The 20,702-nt window shown below is 38.6% G+C and overlaps 1 protein-coding gene across 1 annotated transcript in view; it reads right to left on the reverse strand.

Moving 5' to 3' along the window:
* Nucleotides 1–6,151: 6,151 nt before the first annotated feature.
* Nucleotides 6,152–20,702, reverse strand: part of rxfp2a (relaxin family peptide receptor 2a) — a 36,350-nt gene continuing 21,799 nt past the window's right edge. Inside the window, 10 exon segments of the mRNA XM_085470440.1 lie at nucleotides 6,152–10,079; nucleotides 10,885–11,103; nucleotides 11,561–11,729; nucleotides 12,455–12,550; nucleotides 13,099–13,244; nucleotides 14,152–14,381; nucleotides 14,493–14,564; nucleotides 14,865–14,936; nucleotides 17,880–17,954; nucleotides 18,296–18,367. Coding sequence (XP_085326566.1) covers nucleotides 9,841–10,079; nucleotides 10,885–11,103; nucleotides 11,561–11,729; nucleotides 12,455–12,550; nucleotides 13,099–13,244; nucleotides 14,152–14,381; nucleotides 14,493–14,564; nucleotides 14,865–14,936; nucleotides 17,880–17,954; nucleotides 18,296–18,367 — 1,390 coding nt within the window. The 3' untranslated portion in view covers nucleotides 6,152–9,840.

A 20,702-nucleotide genomic window follows, 5' to 3' on the forward strand; every position in this document is an offset into this window, starting at 1 on the left:
TTTTATAGTGTAAAGTATGAACACCACATTGTACACTGCGTACAAGGTTGTACGCAAAAGAATTGCATTCCATAAAGGTGTGTAATTATTTTTAGCCAGTGCTGGGGAAGAATGGAAGGCTTGATTATCAGACTAATAATTCATTTTTGTTGACTTAAACTCAAACATCAAACAGATTCAATTGATTAAAACAGCCTATACAAGTGAAAAGATGTGTCACGAGTTTAAAATTGATCACGTTTAAAAGTTTGCAATGCACCACTACAATTACTGTACTGTCTGCCACCCTATTGTGATATTTTGCCTCAGGCTCTCTGCAGGTCTTTTAAAATACCTTTTTCAATCACTTTCAGTCCGGTCCTTGTCTCTGACCATTTTCAGAGGATTGTCTTTCAATTGTTAAGCAACTTAACACTAATCTAAGAACCATTCAACCATAACATAAGACAGCCTGTCACAAAAAACAAAAAAATAAAACAAAACATAATATGACCCCATTTCTTTAGTTGAATCAATGAAAATTACCGACATGAAGGCAGATGTGAAGGAGCTATTATCTCAAAATGTCTCATATCTTACAAAAAGAAGTGGCGGTATATAAAAATGTATTAATAGCAGATGAACAGTATCTGAAAGTCATGTCTTTAAGGAATAGAAAACAAGCCAGATCCAGACAGGACCTGAGAGATGCATCTGGCCTTTCAGTTGACCCATCTACTGTTTGCTGTGGTCTCATCAGAAATGATCTCAGTGGAAGGGAAACAGGGAGAAATAGCCAAGGTATGTCAAACTGCACAAGAACTTGACTAACTAAAAATCAAAAACAGATCTTAACTACTTGGTTTGAACCAAGAGATCAGGAGAGCGGTACAACAGTCTACAGGTATCAGTAAAACATAGTGGAGTCTTCTTTTTTTAGCATGACAATGATTTCAAACACACTTCTAATGCAGTAAAGGCATACCTGGAGAGAAAAAACACACAAAGCAACACTATCAGCCATGGATTCGTCTCTCTACAGAGTCCAGACCTCAACATTACTGAAGCAGTGTGGGATCTTGGCAGAGAGCAGAATAAAAGGCAGCAACATCCAAAGAAGAGCTTTGAATGTGCTTCAAGAAGCCCCAAGAACTATTCCTGAAGACTACTTAGAGATATAACAAGACAGCTTGTCAAAGAGATTTCAGGCTGTGTTGAATAATAAAGGTGGTCACACCAAATATTGACTTTCAAGTTTGTTAGAAGTGTAAAAACTCTGTTTTTGCATTATATAATGTATTTGCATTATTTTTGCATGCTTCAACAAATCACTGCACCTATTTTTAATTTTCCCGATAAAATATAAAGAAATGAGGAGTGACTCAGCACTTTTTCTCAGTATTGTAGCTGTATTGTCCACATTGGTAGTTTAACAACTGATTATCTTCCATCTTTTTTTTCTCCTGCCATTATCATGCCCAAACACCGGCTCTACAATGGTGCCCTCTTGAGCCCATTACAGAAACAAAAGCTCTGCTTACCAATAGCGTTTCTTTCTGAGGAGGTCAGGTTTGTTAGTTTGTACGTTGACAAGATTGTTTTAAACACAATTAGCTTTGCCTGCAGCGCAGAAAAGATAAAAGCAAGGACTGATGGCTTGATTTTAAAAACAAAATGAGACATCAAAACATCAATTACAAAAAAATGCATCACGGCATTACATCACACTAGCCATTGAAGTGTACGTGTAAACAGACACACACACAGCAATATGTCTTTCCATATAGAGCTGTGTTATATAACAGTATCTCTGGAGTCTCCAATGTGCGGGCTAATGCATAATCAAACAGCCTCAGAGCTCCATTAAATCTACAGGCGTGAAACAACGCTCCCTCAACAATTTCCTAAAATCTTAAAACAAACACACACACACACAAAACACACACAAGCAAATTCAATTAATTCTTTGTTAAATCAATACATCGACACGCCGCTCAAACAGGCTTAACAGGCCATGTAAGACAAAAACTATTTAGCTGCTCTCTGAATAATATTCGGAGAACAGCACACCCATAAAATGAGCACCTGGGGCAAAACAAACAGGGAGCGTGATGGTAAGGACTGTGTGATGATGTCTTCTGTGTGTGAGTCAACTGGTGTGTCTCTGGCAGAAGAACCACGTTATGTAAGGCAGTGGGAGTGAGGTGTCTAGTGGTATCTATGGGAACAAAGAGGGTGAGGAAAGACAGAGAGCTCAGCTGACTGAGGTTCACCAGTCCAGAGTGTGAGGTCGCACTTTCTGTTGTTCACACATACGCGCGTGTGTGTGTGGAGATGGCTGAGCAGTTACTTTCTGGCAGATTTACTTAAACAAATAAAGGGTGGCCATGCTCATCCACACCGTACAACCTTAATTAAGCTTCCAAAAATATATTTTGGAAACTTACAGCAGCATTATACCAGATTAGTCTCTGCCACTCATGTTAAAAGTTGTCTGGAAAAAATAAAAAAAAAAGTTGTCATGAGCTCCTTAGATCTGATCTCTGTGACCTGTGAGCGGGATTGAAGGGCCTGTCGACAAATAGACGGTAAAGCTTAAAAGAACTCAGCCATTTACACTAACGTGCCAAAAAACAGAGTCTCAAGTATCATAAAAGGGGTGAAAGAAGGCTTCTCTACAAAACTTGAGAAACCCGATAATAGAGGGCCAAAAATTTTAAAATGATACTCTCACATGGATAGTGGCTGATAGCAAACTCTTTGTTTGAATAGCCAATATTCTCTACAACTAAATGCACAGAAACAAATGCCAATTCTAATTTTAAATAATAAAGTTTCTCTCAAAATGAATTTTTAATGTGGTTTGATGATGCTAAAAGGTAATAAATGCAGGGCTTTTTGCTCCACTACAGTGGTGCTGATGTATAAATCAGTCATGCTACAAAGGCAATTGAAGCCCGAGTGGGGCAGCGCATTATAAAGCACCTCCACGTATTAAACAGCAAGTACAAGAAAATTTAAATCTTAAAAAAAGTTTCAGATTCAAACAATTAAAGAAGGACTTCCTTAAATAAGCTTTGAATCTGTAAGAATAATCACTATCTGTGCAAATGCATTATGCTTATTTAAAAATGAAATCAAACTAGACTGGTGTAGAGGAAACTTATTCCAAAAACACCAGTCTGGATTTCAGGAATTGCACATCTTGAAATCCAGATTGGGAACAAACTTAAAGGGATCGAAGGAACCTCAGAGAAGCACAATACTCTGACACACATGTCAAACTGTGTGTGTGTGTGTGTGTGTGTGTGTGTGTGTGTGTGTGTGTGTGTGTGTGTGTGTGTGTGTTACTTGTAGCGTAAATCCATACCCAGAACAATAGAGTTAACTGGGTCACTCCTACTGCTGCTGCTGACTGGCTGTGCCAAAAAAGCTGGAGTGATGAAGAGGACTATGATTCATGAGAAAGAAAGGGAGTAAGCCTGAGATGTGTGAACAGTGTGAGCAGCACACTTCACCACAGCACAGTACAACACAACACAACAGAAGAGCACAAAACCCCTATTAAATATCAATCAGATTTCAAAACATTTAAAACAGTCAGCAGGGTACTGCTGCTTGCAATGATACATCCTCAAACACTGGCTTCCTCTCACAAAACATCCAAGCTGACTGCTTCTGGACATCTCAGCAATGGGATAATAACAACGGGAGACCACCCGACCTGGACTACACATTGATCCACAGCCCACAACTCTACACGTCTTCTCAATGACGAAAAACACCTCATCGGTGAGGGGTCCAAAAGGCCCAGACAGGGTATCAGACGGGCACCGGAACTGAGAGACGTGCGTGTTTTCTCTTCCAGACGTGACACACTTTTTTTTAATGCTCCCAGATTGTAATCACTGGCAAGTAGCACTGCTGGTATTTACATTAGCTCCCTCGCTGATAGCTAAAGTGTAGCGTAGCCATCATAAAGTGTGATTTACTATGATAGTCGCTGTTTTAGATAAACACTGTTGCTTTAGCTAACTTGCCTCACAAAGCCGCTCGGCATTGTTCGCTGTGTTGGTGGCACCGAGGCAACTAAAGAAGCGAGTTTAGGTTAAGTCACATTCTCCTTTTCTTTCTTTTAATGGCCGACCACTGTAACCGGCTAAGCCTATGGCTAACTCAGCTGCTAAAGAGCTAGTAGAAGCCCCCCGTGGTAGTTAGAGCTATCGATGTTGTATTAAGAAATTGCTCGGTTCCCTTTGTGGTTGACACAGAGCCGTTAAACAGCACCGGGCATAGCACTGGCGAATCATTTAGATTAACTGTACCTTTTCTGCGTCGACCTCGGCCACTACAGGATCATTTCCTAGCACCAGTTCTTTGTTTATGTGATTCGGTGGCTTGTTTTCATCAATCCTCCTCGTCTCTCTCCTCCAGGAGTCGTGCCGCCTCAGCTGACAGCGCTACTGCTCGGGATGTGAGTGCCCCGCCCTTAGCAACCAATCGAACGCCAAGAAGCCGGTAACTGAGGCAAGACAAGCTTCCTATTGGTTAGCAGCTGTGTCCATAAACGTGTCGCTAGGGGCGCACCTTGGACCAAGGGCAGGACACCTGCTATGAAAGGATGCTGAGAACCGCAGGTGAGACCAAATCAAGAGAAGTAAAAGCCGTGGAAAACAAGTCCAAAGACACGTTGTAGCAGGATAACAGGCACGTGTATGATACGTAGCTGCACAAACTAATATGGAGGTGAAACAGCTTCATTTTTGTATTGTGATTATCATTACCTTTTCTTTTTTTTTTACCAAGAACTCCCACTGAGAACAGCATCTCGTTTACAAAAGAAACCTGGCTAAACTAGAGACCATACAACCTAACACATCTAAAAAAAAAAAAAAAGCTAGAAATACAACAAAATGTGCACAATCCTACACATAATAATATGAATATAAAATATGAGTGCTATTGTTATGGCTAAAAATAGTCATAACATAGAAGATTAAAGCATTAAATGACTTCTCAAAAGAAACACCCACAAGTGTCCTTCACTACATTACTTATTATGCTTTTAAATTGAATATATAAATATTACTTCATTTTTCATTTAAATTGATTAGAAATGTTATTTTTTGTATTAAAAATTTATGATTCTTTATTAATATTTATTAATACAAAAAAATCAGCAAGGAGGACAATTTGTATTACCGATAGCAAGTACCAATTCAGTTATAAGAAGTATTTTAGATGGTGCTATTAAGGAATAGAATTTGGTGCCACTGCAGATAGAGAGAAACACTTTTGACTACGGTTAGAAACTGTTAACATGAGCCTGGATCTGTAAAAGTTATATCAGGTATAATTTGTGCTGTGAGAAGCTGTTTTTTGTTGTTTGTTTGTTTGTGTGTGTGTGTGTGTGTGTGTGTGTGTGTGTGTGTGTGTGTGTGTGTGTGTGTGTGTGTGTGTGTGTGTGTGTGTTTAACAGCAAACTATTAAAATGTAAGGATTTGTGACCCCAGGAATAAAGGTGCTGCACTGCTTCAGCTAATAGGAATCTTGAGAAAATAAACTGAAGATAGAAGGATGTTTAAATGTAGGTCTGTTTTGTAAATTATCCCATGTCCAAAGTGACAAAGTAACCATTTAGAGAAGTGTAGCTGGTAGCTATTGGTATGTGGACAGAGAGGGATACAGAGCTAAACTGGAAGTTTAGCTAGAATGGTTTTATAGAGGAAAACAATGCCAGCACTGTTTTTTGGTAATCAAGGTTTTCAGTCATGTTCATTTTATAATAGGGAAATATTCATCTCCGTGTGTATGTAAATAAACATACATAAAGTACACCACTGCTTATTTTTGTTTGCGCTGTCTTCCTTTCAGGTTACAGAAAGCCTTAAAGAATGACCTACTACTGCTCATACAAAAAAGCCAAAAATATATGAATGTGCTTCATGTTAGTTCATGTCTTTTTATTGTTATTTAATTTAAGAAAAACCAATATAGAGCCTGACACCAACAAACACCATCAAAAAGCACACAACTCACACCGAGAGGATGCGTACCGAATTTTATACACTAAACAAACATAAGCAATTAGATATAAATAGAAATAATAATAAAAGATTATGGGAAATCCTGAACAGTGTTATAAAATGTGGGACTGGACAAAAGAACTATCCCAAGTATTTCATTTGTAATGACCATGAAGAATACAATATGGATGTTGTGGCAAATAGTCTCAATGAATTCTTTGTAACTGCTGGACCAAATTTAGCAAGAACAATCACTCATCCTGGGAAAGCACAGGAAAAACCCGATACACTGATTGACAGAAATCCATATTCTATGTTTCTCACAGCCGTTGATGAAAATGAAGTTCTTGAAATTGTCAAAAAATGTAAAAATCACAAATCTTTGGATTGTAATGATATTGATATGATAGTGGTTAAAAGAGTCATTGAGGCTATTATAAAACCATTTACATACATCTGTAATTTATCATTTCAAACTGGTCGATTTCCAGACAGAATGAAAATAGCAAAAGTTATACCTCTATACAAATCTGGAAACAAACACCATTTCACAAACTACAGGCCTGTCTCTTTACTACCTCAATTCTCAAAAGTTCTTGAAAAACTGTTTAAAAACAGACTGGAAAAATTTATAGATAAACATAAACTACTCACTGAGAGTCAGTACGGATTCCGATCAAGCAGATCAACATCATCGGCACTATTAGATTCAATAGAATACATCACAAATTCCATAGACAAAAAGCAATATGTGGCTGGGTTATTCATAGACTTGACAAAGGCATTTGACACTATAGATCATGATATATTAATAAGAAAACTGGAACGTTATGGTGTCAGAGGGGTAGTTTTAGATTGGGTCCGGAGTTATTTAAGTGACAGAAAGCAGTTTGTGAAAATAAATGGTGGTTGCTCCTTATGTATGGACATTGCTTGTGGTGTACCCCAAGGGTCAGTTTTGGGTCCAAAATTCTTCAACTTGTACATTAACGACATCTGTAAAGTGTCCAAAGTATTAAAAGTGGTTCTCTTTGCTGACGATACAAACATTTTTTGCTCTGGTGATGATCTGCAGAATTTATTGGAGGATATGACTAATGAAATAAGTAAAGTGAAGTTCTGGCTTGATAAAAACAAATTATCATTAAATTTGAATAAATCTAAACTTATGTTATTTGGAAATAGTAGTTTAAATACAAATGCAAAGATTCAAATAAATGGTGTTGATATTGAAAGAGTCAGTGAAAATAAATTTCTGGGGGTAATAATAGATGAAAAACTTAACTGGAGAGCTCACGTAAGATATATTCATTCCAAAGTATCACGAAGCATTGCAGTACTAAACAAGGCAAAACAGGTATTCGACAGAACATCACTTCATATTCTCTACTGTTCACTGGTTTCACCATACTTAAGCTATTGTGCAGAGGTCTGGGGCAATAACTATAAAACCACATTACATTCACTTTTTACTCTTCAAAAGAAAGCAATTCGAATCATCCACAATGCAGGTTATAGGGAACATACAAACTCACTATTTTTGCAGTCTGAAATATTGAAAATTGACGATATAGTGAAATTCCAAACAGCACAAATTCTATTCAAAGCAAAAAATAAAGAACTGCCAGGTAATATTCAGAGTATGTTTTTTTTGAAAGAAGGAAGTTATAATTTAAGGGGTTTTTGTAACTTCAAAACAATGAAGGTACGTACTACAAGAAAAGGCTTTTGTGTTTCTGTTCATGGAGTGAAACTATGGAACAAACTGAATATGGAATTAAAGCAATGTCCAAACATAAAACTGTTCAAAAAGAGTTATAAAAATATGATCTTCTCGATCTATAAAGAAAAGGAAAATATTTAAATTAAGTGAATGTCTCTATTTAAAAACAAACAAACAAAAAATTCATGATGTGATATTATAGTATATAGTATATCAGAAATCTGTTCACTATTTTTATTACAAATTATATCAGTAAGGAAGCTGACTAAATATTCACTGATAATTTATGGGACAGGGGTGGGATTAAATAAGTGTATACTTCTTCCCACTCCCTATCAACATGTAAATTAATCAGAACGTTTTTTTGTATGTAATTTGTATAGTATATTTTTTTTCTCTCATTTCTTTTCTAAATGTACTTGTATATTGTTCACATGTTGAAATAAATTACCAATCAATCAATCAATCAATCAATACAGCATAACAGGAAATAAGGGCCTTGTTAGGATTCCATTGCTTGGCATATTAATGAGAAATGTATGCAAGTATTAAACAGCCATTTTTATTTATCTGTCCAGCTTTCCTTTTCATGTCATCAGTGTCTAAACTCCTCCACGTTTAATGATTGTCACTAAGTTAAAGGAGCTTTTAAAGGTCCATTGGTGCACTGATAAAAAAAAAATAAAAAAAATCAGTCATCAAAACATGAAAGAAATCTGGAAAAGTCCAGCTCCAAAGTCTCATGTGCAGATGTTGAGAGTGTCGCAATTCAGTCTCCTCATTTGTCAGTTTGTTAATTACATGTAATATGACATACGTGTACAAAATGCTTTCATCCAAGTTGTCAGTCAAATGAAGAGTTCAGAACAGTTCTCTTAAACAGCATGACTATGGCACAAAGGGCCAGCACCATATTGGTTCAGTTTCAACATTAGTTCAGTCAAAGCAGATACAGTACATGTAAATGGAAGAATATGACATGAAACCAAGAATTATGAGGATAGTTAAACAAGCTGATAAAAACCCAAAAAGTGATGGGCATGGAGGAATTAAAGGGCAAGACAAAAAAGAAACCAGTAGGTAAGCAGAGATTAACTGGATAGCTCTGTATATAAAATATGTTCTTCATTAATATTATGCCACTGGTATTTGTCAGTCTCTCTGTGTTTGTCCCACAGCTTCTAAACTTCATAAAAAGTTCACCATAGGGACTGTTTAGGATCTATGTGTGTATTTTACAAGAGTCATCTAAACACTTTTCTTGATAGACTTAAGGAATTTTAAGGCAGGGATGTCAAACTCATTTTACATGAGCCACATAAAGCTCATTTTCATCTTAACTGAAATGCGCTTTTCTATCGTTTTAAAGAAGTTAACTGCACAGTTAATCCCTCCTATATCTTAACAGATTAATGAAAAGTGCAATTTAAATTGGGCATCTCCTTTTACGTGATAAAGAAATGCTGCTGTAAGTAAATAAAAAGAAATCTGTCAGAATGACTTTTGGGCTTTGACAGTAAGAAATAAATGTGTAAAATTACATAAAAAGTTTTGGTAGCTCATTGCCCAGAGTGTCCTATCATTAAAAAAGTTCTGTTTTCACTGGGAGGAAGTGGGGAGCGTGGTTTTTATCAGTAGAAAAAAAGCTGTAAAACTTATGAGAGTACGGTAAAAAGTCCAAGATTTATGAGCTCCTTCAATTTCCCCAAAGCAGCCCAATGGGACTAGAGTTTTTGCCTGGCCAATTCTAGCCCCTGGGCCCTATGTTTGACACCCATTTTATGGTCTGCGCCATCCTCAGGATGGCTTGACATTAACAGTATATTTTATAAATTATGACTGGACCAGTTGTAAGATCTTGAATTTTTATATTATGTTCATTATATTTTATTAATTCAAGTGGTGAAGTGCAACAGTGGTTAGGTCTTTTGCCTCAAAGCAAAAAGGTCTGGCCTGCATGGGCTCTCTTTGGGTACTATTTGTATTTGGGTCCAAATATGTTCATGTTAGGATATTTGGTGATTCTATCCTGGATGTGGGTGTGAATGTGAACGTAAAACAATAAAAAAGGACTAGTATCTTACAAAATGCTGTATCTTTACAAATACATCATCAGGCATAGAGAGGATCTGCGCTTATAAGTGACACCTGCTGGAGGTAAACGGGTGGCTTTTGCGGTCTTTCTTCAGACATAATACTCCTCCTGGCAGAAGAGTATTAGGAGTATTGCCAGTGACAGAGTAAAACTTCCACCTGCTCTCTGAAGAAGCTGGTGGTCAAGGTGTACAGGATGGGGTTCAAGGCACTGTTGATGGGAAGGATGAAGATGACAACCCAGCTGGAGATAGTGCCTAAGGAAGGACACATTTCACAAGTGATTGAAATCTAGAGAAATATAATTGTGTTGATGCTTGTTAGCAAACTATTCAATAAAGTAACACAGTGACCTATACATACACACACACATGTATATACACACACACATATATATATACATATACACACACATGTATATACACACACACACATATATATATACATACACACACACATGTATATACACACACACACATATATATATACATATACACACACGTATATACACACACACACACATATATATATATATATATATATATATATATCCATAGGTCCCTCATCCTATTCATGTAGCCCCTTCCGCCGGGGTTACTTGCGTAGTAGCATTCCAACAACGCCCTTTTTTTTGTCTCTTGCCCACCGATGCCTTCCTGTTCCAGTAGCCCACTTTTCGTCAGGGTACCCTGGTTCCTCAACACCTGACGCGGACCTCGTTGATCCGGGCGACGTCCGAGCCGGCATGCCTTCATATTTATCCGTCTCGCTCATGTCTGCGGTAGGCTTGCTTAGTATAGGGGGTCTAGCCTTAGGACCCTTACTGGATACAGACGCCCCAGGCAGGAATCGAACTCGCAATCCTGTGTTCCAAAGGCGTGTAGTCTAACCACTACGCATTCGTAAGAAGGGACTGCTAGATATATATATATATATATATATATACACACATATATATCTATACATACACATATACACACATATATATCTATACATACACATATACACACATATATATCTATACATACACATATACACACATATATATGTTTCACTTCTTACCAGGGATCTCCACCTCCAGCAGCGAGAGGACTTTCACCAAAAATATAGGAATCCAGCAGAGGGCATCAGAGAACACGATGAAGAAAAACCTGTTGGCCACAGCCACATCTCTGTGCAGTCCGCTCCTCAGGTCGGTGGCATTGATGCCGGTTTTATAGATGGAGCAGAACATACTGGAGTAGGAGAATACAATCACCAGGAAAGCCACCAGGTTTAGACCTAAAGAGATACAAATGCTTTTCATGCTGGCTGGGACTATATCAAACACCGTTATGCAGTTCATACAGTATTAAATACAGTATTTAAGTGGTTTTGAACACAGGACAGTTCTGCTTCACAGATTTGTACTGCGTAGTTTTTTTTACTTTACACTTTGTATATTCTGTGATAATGAACAATTTCGCATTTCTTTGGGTGTTTAAAGTTTAAATGGAAGATTGTCTTTCTTTTCTGAAAAAGACAATTTAAAAAAAAGATTTTACTGAACTCCAATTCAATTCAATTTCATTTATACATCACCAAATCACAGCAACAGTTGCCTCAAGGTGTTTTATGTTGTAAGGTAAAGACCCTACAATAATACAAAGAATTATTCCCACTTCTGAGTGCTGTCTCTTACTTATGTAAGTATAAAATATGGAATGAAAATTCATGAAAAACAAAATCTTCTATTCACCCAGAAAAATCCCTGTGGAATATCCTTTGGCAGTAGGTTTTTCTTGCCTGTCAGAGTGCAGGGGAAAGCAGACCCCATTACGTCCGTAGTAGTTCCCAAAGACGTCCTCATTCATTAGGGGCACGGCTGCAATAATAAACCCCAGCAGCCAGATCGAGGCCAGGACCACCTTAAAGCAGGACAACATACATGCTGTCAGGATTTCACACAAAGTACTCTTCAAATTCCCCAAATAAGAAAAGTTATGACTGCCTGGGTTTCCAAACTCTAGTTGACATTTATTTAATCAGATTTCAAGCATTTGCTTCAATCAAGTTGCCTCCTGCTGACTGACGAGTCACTTCATGTTCTGCCTCTGTGTGGACAATCTGGGAGAACAAGCAGTAGGTCTTTTAATTCTTTACTGGTGGATGTGAGGTGGGTGGAGGCATATTTACAGTAAATGGCTGACTCTTAGACTTGGTTCAAAGCAGTAAAATGAATAGTAGACTGTAGTAAATCTGGAAATGATCAATATTTTGGGGATGGTGATGTTCAGGGGTTACTTTATACTTCATACCAAACCAGTAGAACAAAGGATATCTCTCTTTTGTTCTTCACACAAACTGTTTTCCCTTACAGCTAAGATTACTAGTGGACTAAAATGAGCTACCTGCACTTTACACCTACTGAAGGCATGAAGCTCCCAGCAAACAGTTTTTGTGCTGATGTTAATGCCAGAGGAGGTTTGGAGCTCTGCAGTTACTGAGTCAGTGAGCGTTGAGGACTTTTGTGCAGTGTGTTCTTCAGCAGTTTTTCTTCAAAATAAGAGTGACGATTACTTTGTAGACAAAGACAACAGTTGGATGACATTCATCAGGCACATTGTTCCCCATTTTGAAAAGTGCAACTTACCCCTGTCTGAAATTTGCCTGGGCGCAAATTTCTAAAAGGGAAAACAATGACAAGGAACTTCTCCAGAGTCAGGTAGGTCAGGAGGAGAACAGACACCTGAGGAGAAACATGCACCGCAAATGAAAACAACATGTTTTTAACTTATAAACTGAACACTGCTTTGAATATTGGCTGCACTGTTATTAGTAGAACCTCTATTATGACAGAGGAATCAACATGATTTATAAAGTCAGTCTAATGATGATTTATCCTGGAAAGTGCATAAAGTTCTGAGACAGGTTGTTAAACTCCAGCTGAGGCTTGTTATGTCTCCATCTGCAACAGCTAAAAGCAATGAGTGAGAGTGAATTATAAACACGTTTTTAAAGTAAAAGAGAGCATAATATGAGTACCTTAGTCTGCAAACATGATATTTATATAATGCAGAGCCGAAACAAGCTGATACAGCCAGTGAGCGGAACAAAAGATGATTTTAATCTTGAAGCTACTTTAGCTGAAAACAGCAGGGCAAAAGTACAAGCAAAAAGCGAAGGATGTGTAAGTGCAACTCCTTGTGATGTGTCAGTTTTACAGTACAGATCAGTTTGTCTCAATCTGCATGCATATTTGCGTGTGTTGAAGTGTGATATATACATGGGCAGTACCTCTGAGGAGAGCATGGCCAGGAATCCAATGGTCCGACACTCCGCACTTTCCATCCACAGCAGGGCGTTACGGTTGTACTGACCGCGGAATTTTACATCAGATACGCCAACAAAAAACAGGTACACGCCCATGAGGCAGTCAGCACCTGGATGATAAGGATGACATCTATGAGTCTATTTACAGGCAGATGTGCCCTGTGTGATTATAAGCCCATCTGTCAGCTACATCCTTCCCAAAAACAGTATCATAATATTTTTTAAGTCACCACAACAGGCAAGATTAATGGAACCACAAGCATGGATGGATCTTGCTATATGCAGATACACTCAACAAAAATATAAACGCAACACTTTTGTTTTTGCTCCCATTCCCCATGGGATGGACGTAGAGACCTAAAATTCATTCCAGATACACAATATAACCATCCCTCCCAAACAGTGGTCACAAATCAGTCCAAATGTGTGGTAGTGGGCACATCTGCTATATTGAGATAATCCATCCCACCTCACAGGTGTGCCACATCAGGATGCTGATCTGACATCATGAGTAGTGCACAGGTGTACCTCAGACTGCCCACAACAAAAGGCCACCCTGGAATGTGCAGTTTTTTGCGCTATTGGGGGTCTGGGGTCCCAGAACCGGTCAGTATCTGGTGTGACCACCATTTGCCTCATGCAGTGCAACACATCGTCGCATGGAGTCTATCAGATTGTCAATTGTGGCCTGTGGAATGTTGGTCCACTCCACTTCAATGGCTGTGCGAGGTTGTTGGATTTGCATTTTTGGAGTAGGCTTTGCAACAGTGGCATAGAAAGGCACAGGGAATGTGAAAGAGGAGAATGAAGGAGAAGTGTGTAGATTGGGAAGTCTCCAAGCAGTTTGATCCCATCCCAGTATAACAAACTTCTTCATCCTGTTTCATTGGATAGAAGCAAGGCTAAGCTGACTTATTCACTTTCCAAAAGAACAGCTTGACATTTAGATTTATTGCTGCTTTTACAAGTACTTTTATTTTGCGAGACTGTCTCACCCGGTGCTACGTTGTTACTCACAGCAGAGAACTTTGATGCAGGCAGCATGCAGGTTGTTCTCAGCACGAATCAGCGACCTCATGCCGATGACAAACAGATTACCAAAGCAGGTGATGAGGGCCATGACCCAGACAGACACCCGCAGCACCATGTTAGCCAGGAGGTCCTCAAAAGAAGAGATGCCATCTGTGTTGGGTTTACAGGACCTCACATGAGGTGCATAGGAACAGTACTGAAACTTCTTGAAATAGCTTGTAGAGAAAAGAGAAAAATTGTAAAAAACAAACAAAAACACAACCGACAAAGAAGAGATGACAAAACATGCTGGTTCTTCTGAAGTGACGGCTGTGTGTTACACATACATGTGGGAGAGGTTCTTCATGGGAAGGAACACCTTAGTCTGAATATCTGCGATCTCAATTCCCTCCAGCGCTCTGTAGGAAATAACAGATTTCACCACCGCACTAGACTACAGCAAACTCTGAAGACCAATTTCAGCATTAAGACATCAAAGTGAAGAAGCCATTAATGCATTAGAAAGATATTCTGGAGAGTCCCAGATGACTTCAAAGAAGTGTTTGAAGATTTAAACTAGTATTCATGATTGAGGTTAGAATAACATTTAGAGGAAAGTTATTAAAATTAAGCATGTAGTTGTGATGTTTGAGGCTCAGGGCAATAAAGGTCCTCACATGTATAAAAACAGGCAAACGTGTATATGTCAGAGTACTTACAGAGACTGAAGATGTGTCAGGTGGTGGAAATGGCTTGGATGAATACGGAGGAGAGGATTATGGGAGATATTTCTGAAACAAGAAACAGATGATAAACACAACAAAGCCTGTCAACATGAAATATAACAAATGGCCAAATGACAGTACATTCCTGACATCCTTGATTGTTTAAAACAAGTAAAAAAAACAGGTCTGTGTCCAATTACACCTGACATTAGATACAGAATGCTTTCTGCACTTTTCCCCCTGCTCAGATTACATAGTTTAGAGTAGATTTAAAGTCTTCTTTAGAGGGCCTGAATAACTACAAGCCAGAAATGTTGCAATGAGCAATGGCAGGATAGATCTGTGCAATAGCATATTTTGATACTTTGACATAATAAATTCTTTCCTGCTTTGTAAGTCACTTCACGATGGACAGCTTTTGAAGTGACAGCAGTGATCTGTGAGATCAGCCTGCACTTCCAAGAAAAAAAAAAGGGCAAGCGTAGGGATTTCAGCGAGTTTGACGAGGGCCAAACTGTAATGGGTTGACGACTGGGTCAGAGCAGCTTTTTTGAGGTGTGCCCAGTCTGTAGTGGTCACTATCTATCCCAAGTGGTTCAACGAAAGAACAGTGGTGAACCAGCAGCAGGGTCATTGATGCACGTGGGAATCGAAGGCTGGCTTGTGTGGTCCGATCCAACATATGAGCTGTTGTACTGCAAACTGATGAAAACATGTCAGAATATACTGTGCATCACAGTTTGTTGTGTATTGTGCTGCATTTTCACAGATCATTCATGGTACCCATGTTGACCATGCTGCTTTTTGGACCCAGTGTGTCCACTGCAGGGCACCAAAAAGCAAAAAGTAGCACAACGATGAGTTTGAGGTGTTCACATGGCCTCCAAATTCCTAAGATCTCAATCCAATCGAGCACCTGTAGGATGTGCTGGAGAAATAAGTCTGATCCATGGAAGCGCCACCTCACAGTTTACACGATGGAAGGATCTGTTGCTAACATCTTGGTGCCAGATACCACAGCACACCTTCCGGGGTCTAGTCGAGTCCAACCCTTGATGGGCCAGGCCCGTTTTGTCACTGAAAGGGGGATGCACTCCATTGGATGTGTTACTGTATGTGCATTATGTGACATCGAATGAGGACAGCAGATTGTCCCAAAAGTCTCAATAAACAGCAATTCTTCTGTGATGCGAGTGATTCAAATAGCAGACCCCTAATCCGCCTTTTCCGCCTGTCTCTTTCCTGTGAGGTGTGAGATCAACAAGACTCAAAAACATTTCCATGGATAGCTCGTGCTGTGGAAAATAGCCTAATCTCATTGTTCTAGTTAAGTCTTAGCTAGTGATCGTTAGGGAGTCACACACACACACACACACACACACACACACACACACACACACACACACGGAGCCAGCGGACCAACTGGAGCGCAATAGTTTTATGAAAGCAATTATTCATGCGCTGTTACTCTGACTGACAGCATCTCCAGTCCTGGCCCCTCCTTTCCCAAAAAAAGGTCTTCAGCTGCTGCTCATAAACAGGTTTGTCTCAAAGTTCATTCATTTTGATACATTTTTTCCCTTCAGCACTAAGAGGCAAAAGTACAGAAATGTTGTTTTTACGTAATAAGTGGAAGATTTGAGTATGCATAGAAAAGGCTGAGACATTTTATACATACAATTAACACTACAAAATCAAAACAGTCCATATGCCTTAATGCACGACACAATGCATACGAGGAGCAGCTCTAAAACTGTGAGTTACACGGACGATCAGAGTTAACCTTGTAACGCTGAGTGTATCATATTTGATTTGATGAGCCTTTGAAACCGCTACATCAGAGAAGTCAAAGTCATCATACATTGTGGGTCACATACAGTGAAGTAATACTTAAATATCAAGTACAAAAAAACCCTACTACATACTGCAGTTTGATGCAGGATTTTACTGCCTGTCTTCAGTTTGTAAATATTTCTTATGTTACATTACTATATATCATTTTCCTCTCACACAGTGGAAAAGAAGCTCAAAATACCACTAAATGAAAATGAAGTAAGAGGATTAATGGAGGATTATATAGAATTGGCACATAAATAAACTCAGTTTATCTAAAAATATGATGCTTGCACTTATTATTTTAACTCAATGCAACAGTTTCGTGATTGATTTTTCTTTTACATTATAAATTCTTTCTTTCAGAGCTTCCAACAAAAATAGTTTTATTCTGCATCTGATTACAGCCACCATGTATCCCACTAAGAATAAGTCACATTCTCAGAAACCTTCACAAAGTTATATTTTCTTAATCCTACTTTAGACCTTGTCCTAATTAAGATGGCGCCTGTTCTCTCTGCTGAGGTCAGGAAAGCGATTCCGCTCCCTGAAGACCAACACAGAGAGACTGAGGAGGAGCTTCTTCCCGCAGGCGATACGGTCTCTCAATCACACCACCACACAGTACTGATCCACACATACAGTTCTTACACACACACTGGACTTTCTGGACTTTGGTTTTGCACAACACTGGTCACTATATTCTTCATTTCCGGTTAATACTTGTACAGCTGCTGTTATTGTGTATATATTTATTTATATTTAGATTTCTTCATACATTCTTATATAGTTCTATATTGTGTATTTTGTTGTACAGTTATTTTATTTTCAACTTTAATTTATATATTTTATCTTATTCTTCCCAGTTAAATTTACCCTTCATTCTAATTTGTGTTGTACAGTTATTTCATTTTTAACCTTAATTTATATTTTATTCCTTCCTAGTTAAATTTACCCTTTTTAATTTTTCATATTTATTTCCTATCTTATTCATAGCCTTTTCCTTTTTTGTTTTCTTTAGGTCACGAGCAGTTGTCCAAGCATTTCACTACATATCGTACTGTGTATGACTGTGTACGTGACAAATAAAAATTTGAATTTGAATTTGAATTTAATTCAGTCCTGTTACAAAACCCACATAATGACGAATGATTTTCCACACTATCATTTACTCACAGTTTAAGGAGGGAATTGGAGAGACTCTTGAAGGTGTTTTTTGGCAGCTCCCTAATCCTGTTCCTAGACAGATCCCTAAAGAGGATGAAAGAGAAACAAGGGAAAAATTAAACCTCCTGACTCATTTTATAGCACATTTACATTTTTCTCATTCAATTCCAAACATGGACAGCGTAAACATGCATAGAAAACAGCAAAGGCTTTAAATAAATGTGCAGATACATAATGTTTGCATGAAATTCTACACAGGTTTCTTTTCTTACTCATCCCTGACACTTCATATCTCATCAGAACAAAACCTCTCTAACACCAGCCTCACCAGAATCTCTTTGAGTGAACTTGAAGACAGTGGTGTATATTTATTTATTTATTTTGACATGGTTTTACTGGCTTTCTGTGAATATGCTCTTACTCACAGTTCGGCCAGCTTCCACAGAGACTGGAAGGTGTTTTCGGGAATTGTCCTAATCCTGTTGTCTATCAGTAACCTGAAGAAGGCAGAGCTGCTGTCAGAAACCATGCAGAGAGCTGCAAAGTGCTGTTGGAAAACTGGTATAAATGGATACAATCTCATTTACTTTAGTCAGTCTTAACCATGTCCTCAAAGTTTGCATGACCCTGCTTAGGCCTCCGTACTCACTGAACTTCGTGTGAATCCTTTCCTCTAATTCAGCTCATTTCACTGCCAAACCTCATGGCTCATCTCCTCTCAGCCCTATGTTGTGTTTTTATTTGTGGAGTTTAAAAATGCCGCACATGCATTCATTTGAAACAAACCTTGATTGCACTTCTGTCTAGATCTCAGTTTAACCTCCTCTGAGGCACATGAGCTGCTCTGATAGGTCCTAAAAACAACAGGCTTTACTGTTGGGCTTTGCAGGGCCATTTGTGAAACAGCAAGTCGGCAGCCTTGGTGAGGTCAGGGATGCAGCATCCACCAAGGAGATTGCGACTTGGCTCACCGAAGTGGAAGAGCTTAACCCTTGTATGGTGTTCGGGTCTGTGAGACCCGTGTTCAGTTTTTTTCAAAAGAAAAATTAAACAATTAATTATTTTTTCACGTGTAAATGTGTTGTGTCTTTCCACTCACTCCACTTGATTATAACTGATTTATTTATAACATGTTATATAAAAGAAAAACGAGAAGCACATTAATTCATAAATGTGATCTAACAAAGGTAAAGGGAAAAAATTAACCATGTTTGCTGTTCATATGTCTTGTAATTGGGATGAAGTAAACATCTGTTGAGTAATTTAACATAAAATTGTTTGATAGTGTTAATTTGGAAAGCCAAAACTCTAGCGGGTCCACCAGACCCATGAACACTGGCTGAGTAACAAAAATACGAACACCACACAAGGGTTAAATTTAAGTGTATGGCATTTGTCTGGCTTCTGTTGGTGTATGAGGTGATCGTGTTGACAGTGGGAAGCAAAAGATCCATATACACAATCCACTGACCCTATAGTTGAATCAACAGACATGGTGTTCTGGCAGATGTGGTGACAAGTGAATGAATAGGTGCCATCCCACAAGCTCACTATCACATGGTAGTGACGGACCTGGAATAATAACCTGGCAGACTAAAACCCAGAGCATTAATTTCTGTTTATGTCCTATTTAACCCAGTGACCCTCCACATCTGGGATAAAAATAAATGAAGAGCACAATGTGCCCAGGAAAAGCTTTACTTAAGCATATTCTCCAGAGCTATTGGGTCTAGTGACATGATTGCATGCCGAGGCCAACTCCAAGTATGACTGCAGGAAAAGAGCTGGTGAGAAGCCTAATTAAGCCAAGATCAGCAGGCCTGCCTACCACAGTGTAATTTTTGGCCTGAGCCAAGTTTCCAAGCAAGTTTAGGCCAGGCCTGATAGTCACATTTAGTTGCGCCAATTTCTATTTCTATGCTTGTTTGACCAATTTCTTAAAGATCTGATTGCACAGCAGAATTTGTTTTGTTAATTAATGAAATAAATAAAAAGAAAACAAGTGTGTCTGAGGGTGGGCGCGCCAAGGGGAGAGAACAGGAGATAAACTTAGATGAACAGATAAAATAAAATGAATAAAACATAATTAAAGGATTAAAGTGGGAGATTTTCTAAAAACTTAAGCCACTTAAGTCCCTTAAGGATGATTAACTAACTGCATTGATATATGAAAAGTCCATCATTTCTAATGTATTTCCTGTAAACACAACATTAACTGCGTTTAGGCACAACTGAGACCTCAGAGATATATTAAACATGCACAAACACATCCTCATTACACTTAACTAACACTTGCTGTAGACTAACAATGCAACAGCTGTAATATTGTATCTATATCACATTCTGTTATAGTTCTGACACGAGCAACATTTCAACAAGTGATTCTTTTTACTGTGGACACTTTGTAAAATGCAAAAAAATGAAAGACACAAACTTTTTATTTAATTGTTTATCTACTAATTTGAATGGCTGTGGGGGGGGGGGGTCTTGTCTTATGCATAGTTTTGTCTTTGTTGGGCCATTGTGTTTGAAACACCTGCTCTACTGGGTTGAGATGTTGAGAGGCCATGTCCAAGAAACCAGTTCGAAGTGATCTGAGCCATGAGAAGATGGGTGCACTGTGGTCATGGTCAGCAACAATACTCAGGTAGGCTGTTGTGTTTAAACAATGCTCCACTGGTCTGAAGGGACACAACGTGTGCCAAGAAAATATCCCCAACACTATTCCACCACTAACCCGAGCTTTGACACAAGGCAGGATGGATCCATGCTTTCTTGTTGTTAATGCCAAATGCTAACATCCAGATGTTGCAACAGAAATCATGACTCATG

The sequence above is a fragment of the Copadichromis virginalis genome, linkage group LG10 (assembly GCF_057382275.1).
Source record: "Copadichromis virginalis isolate Kocher_CV1m ecotype Utaka linkage group LG10, C_Virginalis_male_GT1.1, whole genome shotgun sequence".
NCBI lineage: Eukaryota > Metazoa > Chordata > Actinopteri > Cichliformes > Cichlidae > Copadichromis > Copadichromis virginalis.